At 34.7% G+C, this 8,934-nt stretch overlaps 1 protein-coding gene across 1 annotated transcript in view; it reads left to right on the plus strand.

The window, feature by feature from the left end:
• The first annotated feature begins 4,393 nt into the window (after positions 1-4,393).
• LOC148955501 (uncharacterized) overlaps positions 4,394-8,934 on the plus strand; it is a 70,468-nt gene continuing 65,927 nt past the window's right edge. The window contains exon 1 of the mRNA XM_089108221.1: positions 4,394-4,610. Coding sequence (XP_088964347.1) covers positions 4,394-4,610 — 217 coding nt within the window. The remainder of the gene's footprint in view (positions 4,611-8,934) is intronic.

Consider the following 8,934-nt stretch of genomic DNA (forward strand, 5'->3'; position numbering starts at 1 on the left):
TAATTATGCCAATGTGTAAATTACATGTTTTTGAGGGCATAGGCAATGGAACATTCCTGGTCGTTACTGAATCATATAGCAACGTAATTTTAGCAAAACTATAACCACAGGGGAAAAGCTGGGAAAGAAGTATTTTGGTATATATGACATTATGAGAAATTTCATGTGATTTTGAATGAATCCGAACAGCTAAGGCAAAAGGCATGGGAAAACTTTTGAGGTAATGATGCACTAAAATGAAGAGCTGCGAGATCTGCGGCTAGAAGACATGTGAGAATAAACATAACAACGCATCCCCAATGAAAATAGTGGACAAAGAAATCTGCGGATAGAAGATAAGCGACAGGGATGATCACATTAAATCGTTAACGAAATCTGCTGTTAAGGGCTGGGCACACGTAGCTGATTTTGGGAACTGATTTCCAAATCAGTGCCGAATTTAAAGGAAATCGGTGTCGATTTGAGCTCAAAAAAATTTCTAGTTTTCGGCGCCAATTTACAAAATAAGCCCCGATCTTCATCATGATTATCACAAAAATAATAGGGATACAAGTAAATAGTCAGCCGGAGATGTCTGTGGTGAAAAACCCCGCTACTGAGCTGATAACTAAGCTTAGAGCTAAGTTGAGATCAATCATGCAGATGCCAATAAACTCGTATTTATTAATTGTCTCGATTATTTTTTGTTTTGAAAACCTCACTCAATAAATTTTTATTTAAGCCAATTTTTCTTGCGACTATCGTTTGTCCTTTGATGCTTAAATAAGTTCCCGAAATCAGCTACGTGTGCCGAGCCCTTTAGAAGAAAAGTGACATTAAGAATCACAATGAGTCTCAGGAGAAAACAAATGCTATAAAATGGATTATTCTTTAATTCAATTGGAGTTTGTGATTTGATAGTCAAATCTATACAAGCCTGCCACGTTCTGAGTACTCGGGCCCGGGTGAAGCCCAAGCTCCCGATACTATATTTTAAACTTTCAATCTGCATTTGATTACATCTTTTCATCAATCTTGGTTAGTACGATGATTTTTTTTCTTGTTTTCTTTGATGTTATGATAAATAAGAATCATAGGTGGAAATAAGAATTGTTTTAAGGAAAGCAGGTTATTTCTTGGTCCTTACAAGGCACTGGGGGCTTTAGCCATATTCCTATTTGTGGTACTTTCTACCCGTTTTCAGTTTAACTTCATTCTTTATTGTAATTTATGTTCTTTCTGGGTTTCACTTATTTATCGACACTGATTTATGTTCGTCTTACACTTAACGGCAAACATTAGTTTTTGAATAATCGAAATATGTCGACAGAGCTGACCTTACACGTGTTGAAACTTCTTTTCTTCAATTTTGGAGCAATCTATGTAATCGCACAAAGACTATATACATTCAGTTTCGTCCTTATTTCCGAAGTATTCTAAAGCGACATTGGGCATTAGTAAATAGCGGGTATTAAGAAGGCAGCAGCCCTTCCTTGCATCAAGTAGTTTCTGTTTATTTTCAGGCTTGAAGTCACTCTAGACTTGGACTTAAAAAGATGCGCGTAGTTCATAAGAAAAAGCAAAGCTGTCACCTCTTTTGAATAGGGCGTTATTACATACCAAGTTAAATAAAAAGAACAAAACAACAATTTATAACATATAAAAGTAAATAGTGATATTAAAACTTAAAACAAACAAAACAATTCCGTATAAGAGGGGATGTAACGACTCCTCAACAATCCGTTCTTTCAAACAGTTTGTGGTAACGAACTGTAATAAGTAGCGATGCGTCTCATTAGTAACCGAAACTCTAAGAAACCGAGCCTTGATAACAATGGATACATCACAAAAAATTGAATTTTTATGCGTATTCAAAGTACCATATATAAAATTCATCAAGGTTAATGTTACCCATCAAAAGTTATGAGCCTTAGAAAATTTGCCCAATTTTTAAAAAATAGATTGTCATTCTGTTCAACATAGTAAAAAGATCTAATAACTATGTTTTTGAAGATGAATTGAACCCCCACAGCCCCCGGGGGAAGTGGTGCAAGCTATGAACTTTACTCATTGTTTATATATAGTATTGGCTATTGGGAAGTATAAGGATATTTTTCAGGGGGGGGGGATGGTATTTTCTGGCGGTGGGGGTAGGAGGTTGCGTGGAATGATCTTTCAACGGAGGAATTTATCATGAGGGAAAAACATTTTCCATGGAGGGGGAGTTGGATTTCCCAGCATTATTTATAAAAAGATCAGAAATTAAATAAAAAACAAGTTTTTTTCAACAGAAAGTAAGGAACAACATTAAAACATAAAACGGAACAGAAATTATTATGTATATGAGGTGGGTTTCCCCCTCCTCGATACCTCGTTCTTTACGCTCTAAAGTTTTTTTAGAACTTTTAAAACAGCTCATTATTCCAATTAAATGGCCCTTGTATTTCAGGAGTCATTCTTAAATAATTGGAACAAAAAGTCAGAGTTTAGCGTAAAGACCAAGGTACTGAGGAGGACACAGCCCCCTAATTTACGTGTTTCTTATTCCGATTCAATCGCTTTTGTGTTGAACAGTCGTTCTTAAAGAATTAGGACAAAAAAGGTAAACTTTAGCGCAAAGAGCAGATGCTTGAGGAGGGGGAAATTCCTTCATATACGGAACACTTTATGTCTGTAAGTTTTGATCGCTACTTTCATACGAAAAAAACTGGTCTTTTTTCTTTAATTCCTGTTCGTATTGATAGCATGCTCAGGGTTATCTAAATGCGAATATGGCTACCACCGCGTTAAAATCTGACTCTTTAACCAAATTTAGCTTTTGCACAGCGATACTTCGAGAAAAACTAAAAGCCCCAAAAAAAACTAATAAAACAAATAATCACGCATCCGTCATATATCTTCTCAAAATAAAAAAAAAGTGCAAAACTTGACATTTTTCAATGTAGGAACTTGAAACTTTTACATTAGAGCTCTCTGATATGATGAAGTTTATGGCTTAATTTTCGTCAAGATACCCTTGACGAAAAATACCCTTTAAATACCCTTTTAAGCTATTTTCCTTCTTCTTCGAAAATCAAACGAATTTTCTATATTTGAAATAACCATAAAAACCAATGTTTTTACCATAGTGTTGCCATCAAAACTAATTTTTAGAGTCTCTGTTATTACTAACTCGAGTCGCGTCTTCCTTACAGTTCGTTATCACTAAATGTTTGATACATGGAAAAGCCACACTCCATCCTGGGCTGCTAGTTCTTTGAGATCTAGAATCAGGATAGAACTTGGCTAATCTTGTGATCTAGAGCCATCTAAAATCGAGATAGCAGCTAGTTACATTTTATACCCTACGACATCTGTTCAAGAAAACAGAGAGGAAGATAATATCCCCTGCAAAAAAAGGAGCTTCATATTCTCGTTAAAACTGTAACAATTAAATAATTTCTCATCTCTAATATCTTTTCATTTTGATTGCAAGGGCCCAAGGCACCGAAATCAGCAAACGGCGTCCCCCATTTTGGCAACTTTTAGATTTCATGGGTACCAAAATTGTTAAACTTCTGCCTGACTTTTAATCCAAAGGAACGGATTTTGATGCGTATACACGGCATTATCGAGGGGGCTACCCCATCCACCAAAATTTTTGTCAGACTCATAAAACGTAACAAAAATGTATATAAACGAATTTTTGATGCGTTTTTTTAAGTTTTTGCCCCCTCCCGCCGAACAAAAAAAATGCTGGATACGCCCTTGTCCGTGTGCCAAAGAAGTGACTTTAGTTTGCCGCAAAAAAAAACGAACAAAAAGATGTGTAATTTATTTTTTCATGACAATACCGAGGAAAAAATCAAATAAACTGTCTTCAACTGACAAGTTATATATCATAACACTTAGAAAAGTCAAAATAGTTTGGTTTTAATAGCGAAGATCAAGCTTCAAATTATAGTTTTTATTTTGAGATAACGTAAGTAACGTAACTAATAATTTTGGATACCTGGCTATTGACATCTGTCGGTTTTTAGTTAAAATATCTGGATAAGGCTGGTTTGTCTTTTAGCCATGAAAAGATACACTCCTTTCCTTCGTAGTTGCTTACATGATATTTGCATAACAGTTTGTCTAATTTATTTGGTGAGCTGCACAAAACAATAATGCGGCTCGTAAAACCCATGTCACGAGGGTCTTTGTCATGCCTTGATGAAAGATGTTTAGTGTATAACGCAACATTAATGTAGCAAATAGCAACGTTCCATAGGGCAATTTCTTTCTCTCACCTTATTTGTAGAAATTACCGTCACCAAACATCGATCCTCAAGGTAAGTCTTTCTATTGGCCAAAGGGAAAATGGTTTCCTTCAATAGTTACTCTGTGAAGGGAATGAGACCTTAGTTTGATAGTTGAAATGGTGATAGAAAATATGAGCTTAGGTTTAACACTTGGATTCCCTGGAAATTTTTTTGGTGGAATGGCTGGAGAAAAGAGCCTGTGCGATGGGCTGGAAAATCAGAATAATAAAGAAAACAAGCAACCCGAATGCTGTGTTGACCCAGCGGGAAATCTTCTATGGTTACTGGATTTCAAGTTGGACAAACTTTTACCGGGACAAATAGGAAGTGATACTGAAATAGGCAAAGGTTTTTACTACAAATTTTAATTTTAGATGGTTTCAACCACCTGCGTGACTGGACAAGCGGGACGATGGGGAATTTTCGCCTTCACTCGTCTGACCCAAAAGTTATATTTAATACGACATACTATTCGTTACGTTCTCTTTCTTTTCATTACATGTTTAAAAATTAATAACTTAGAATCACTCATTTGTGATGACAAAGACGAACAGGATCCTATCCATAGGCACACACAGAACCGAAACTGGGGATGGGGGGAGTACAAAGCATTTAAAAAAAGGGGTGAGATCAAAATTGGAAGGACCATTTCTGATCGTTGCTTATTATTTTTTGACGGGGTCTATTCAGATTGATATATGGTGACCCCCCTCCCCCAACCTCCCTTAAGATACTATCTAATGTTAACCCTCTTGCAAAAGAGGAGGAATATTTTTACTGTAGTTGAGGCTTTTATTCGCGAGCTGTAAAGCGAAGCCGACTTAGCTTTTCACTGCTTATTTCCATTACTCGCCAGACCGTTATTTGCGAGAAGACAAGAATTTGCTTAACTTGGAAACTAAATCCAACCCATTAATGGAAACTATTCCGATTAATTGAACTATTCAAATTTTTATTTTATTGTATAATATATGTCTTCACAATCGTATTTTAGAAAATCATGCAAAATCTTGTCTGACACCGATTATTGACTTCACTTTATCGATAAAAATTAATCAGGACAAACGAAGCGTGGTCTCTTTTTAGATGATTCGTTTTCTAATCGTTATTGACAACTAGCCGGCGTAATTTTCACTAGCCGGTCACGAGGGTAGTTAAATAAGGAAGAAATGCTCTGAAATAATAAAAAAAATATATCTTCTTGAGAATTTCGGGCAGTAGATTCGGCAAATTTGGCGAGTCTGGGTGTCTTCTAGCTGTGGTTTCGCTCCTGTTCCTACGAAAATACAAAGTTTCACATTTTCTTAAGAAAGACATTAAAGGTTACTTCATTTCCCTCTATTTTTTTCTCCCATTGGTATGATAAAATGAGATAAGGTTTTTGTCTTTAAATGGCTATCACAAGCAAACATTACCAAGCTAATATTTTGCGGAAAAAACTGATTTTTATGAGAGAAAACTGCGAAAATGACAATAAAACAGTAAAACAAAAATGATTATACGGATCAACTTGGAAATATGTAAAAAATGACTGAAAAACCATAAAGGAAAGTCTGTGACAAATGTAATGATTTTTTTATCTCTATTTTGTTTTTCTTTTTAAGTGGCTGCTCCACCTTTAAACCTTTTTGAATGTTTGAGTCATAAATAAATCAGTCACAAATAAATTCAAGTAAATAGGTCATAAATGGAAATATATGGGCTGACTCACGATGAACGGATTGAAAAACGTAAAAAAAAAATGACCAAAATGAACAAAGAAGAAAAAAGAAAGTGGGTTCATTTAAAAGAAAATTCACAGTTACAGTACTCTTTTTGAAATTTGTTTTAGGCACAACCAGGGCTTCAATAAAGGGCTTCAAATTCCAATGGTGCACTTACATTTCGATCCGCCACCGTTTCAACGAGTTTTTAGCTCTTTTTTGAAATTCTCAAAAATTTGCTTTTGCAATTAAGTCACACTATCAAAACGAGACTATATAATAGTTATCATTCTGAACTATCTTTCAATGAAAATTTCTCTCAGTAGACATTTCTCTTCAAAACATGTTTCAAGCTTTCAATTACCACGGTATTCGTACTCTAGCACCACCAGTATCAGTACTGATGCCACTAGTGTGGGTATCGTGACCCACGGGGAGTTTAATACCTGGGGCAGTAAGTGCAACAGTATTTGCCTCACAGCGCCACGGTCTGTGCCACCAATAATTTACATAAATATATCCTTGGAGGTTGACGGGCCCTCTAGTATGTATTAGAACTAATGGTAACTCCAAATACTCTCTTTCCAACCCTACTAGGCTTCGGGGAAAATAATCAATAGCAATCGTACAATAAAGGCTTCAGGCCTATCCCTCTTTGGAATGTCCATATTAATTATTATCCTGAGTTTGATTTCGGATAAACTGTACTTACGTCCGAATTGGCTTCTGATATGGAATTATATCAAAGTGAAAGGCTTTTTATTTAGAGATCTTTCTTATGCCTTAAGTTAGAATCAAATCGGCCTACAGTTTAAGTAACTGTTTGGTTTCAAAAATCTGGCACAAGCTCGTTGACTTTTCCAAAGTTTATCTACCTTAATCTTTATTATTGAAGTTCATACTTGTATAGGGCTGTTTACGCAAAAATTTCTTTATCTTATTTATGATTATAAGTTTAAGTGGTTTTAAACTGTTCTTTATTTAAACTATTATAAATTAGATTTAATCGATATTCCCTTTCATCTCTATTTATTCTACTTCCCTTATGCATAACATTTTTTTAATTTTTATAATTTCTCTAAAACCTTGTAATAGCTATGTACAGTTATCAATTTTCTTTGTTCCATCAGACATTGTGTTATGTTTGATCCAATACGAAAGATCAAATGTGAAAAATCAATTCAGCAATTGTTTCGCAACTGCCGAATTAAAAGTTTCAGGTTTTTAATCATACTTTTAGGAAAGATCTATTGCTGTTTTGTGTTGTCGGAATCTATTTTCTTAATTTTTCTTGGTTCTCCCAACATGAGTCTTTACCTGTATTTAATGAAGGTCTTGTATTTATTTTGTTTTAAAATACTTTTTTATATATTTTTTAATTCTTTTGTTTATTTTTGTTTTTTTTAATATAAAAGAATAATAAAAGGTAAGAATGTAAAATATTATATTTTCATCAGTTTTATTTTTTTTTAGAACATTAGCTTCACTTATTTGATTTATTCTGGTTTTGCTTGTTTGCGATAAGTTTTTTTGGGATCCCCTTTCCTAACTAATATTTTTAATGAAAATGGGCTCCTCGTCTACATGTAGATATAATGTTTGTTTTAACACCCTTTCAATTAAAGAAATAATTACTCTGCTTTTGACTTTTATAGGATAATTTGACTAAAAAATAAATGTCAATTATTACTGGTTTGTTTACGGTATATTGAAACAAACAAATTCGTTTTTATCTCTAGGACTCCACAAATCTAAAAACCCTTACCTATTTTCTTCCCTCTCCCTTCTTTCAGTTGCAAAGGCTTACCCCCCCCCCCCAAAAAAAAAAAAAAAATTAGATGTCCCAAACGACCTTCTATATTGGATTTTCCGTAATTTCAAATAATAAAAATATCATCCATGTATCTCCCCCAAAATATTGGTCTTAAAAATATGAATCTAAATTCAATTTCTCTAAGTAAAAGTGGACTCACCCCCCCCTGGAAAAACCCCTGAATCGACCGGGAAATGTTTTCTAAACTTGAAATAATTTGTTTAATTATTACCTATTTTCAACGTTGTTTTTATCTCTATTCCCCTGACCCAGGGAATCCTCAATTAATTGTTAATGCTGTTCAAATTTTTTTTTTATCAAAACTGAACAGATTTTTCAAATGGTAAAGATCCAGACTTTTGTTATTATACGATATTTATTTTTTTTTTTTTTTTGCTGTCTTACTAAAATATTTTGCCCGTTTTATGTTTTCGTTTCAATTGTAGTTGCAACACTGAAAATAATTATACTCTCAAATCTAAATCCAACCCCCCCCCCCAATTCGTGCTAGTTCCGTCTCTGGGGTAGATTTCCAAGGGGAGAATATACCTTTGGGAGGAAATTTCTAATGAGTGAATATTCTGAGGGAAATGTTACAGTGTGGGATTTTGACAGAATTACTATACGAAATTCTTTTTAATTGTCTTACATTCTCTTTGCCAAATTTTCTATATGGAGATGTTCCGGCGGGATTATCCGGGGAATTTTTTCCGCACGTTTTGTATTCTGGGAAATAATTTCAATGGAAGGGGGTATTTCTGGAGTGACCAAGAAACCGATTATAGATTAAAGTATTATTCCAATGAAAAAAAGCCAAGGAGAATTTTTCAGGGTGAATTGTCGACAAGCAATTTTACAGAGGGTGGGGGGGGGTTATTTAAGCAAGGAAGGAACTGTCTGGAGGGAATTTGACGGCGGGGGGTTACTTTACGTTGGATTAAATTTAAACGGAGGAGTTCAGTGAGGGGTAGGGGTATATTTTATAGAGGGTGAGCCAGATTTACCGGCATTATTTGAAAAACGAACGGAAATTATGCCATATATGAAGGGTTGCCTCCTCCTTAATACCTTATTCTTTCCGCTAAAGTTTGACTGTTTGCTAAAATTGAAACACAGGGACACGGACAACAAAAAATTTACACCAACAAAGAATCCT

This window comes from Artemia sp. Qi Xiang Cuo, chromosome 2 (genome assembly GCF_049724085.1).
Source record: "Artemia sp. Qi Xiang Cuo chromosome 2, ASM4972408v1, whole genome shotgun sequence".
NCBI classification, from domain to species: domain Eukaryota; kingdom Metazoa; phylum Arthropoda; class Branchiopoda; order Anostraca; family Artemiidae; genus Artemia; species Artemia sp. Qi Xiang Cuo.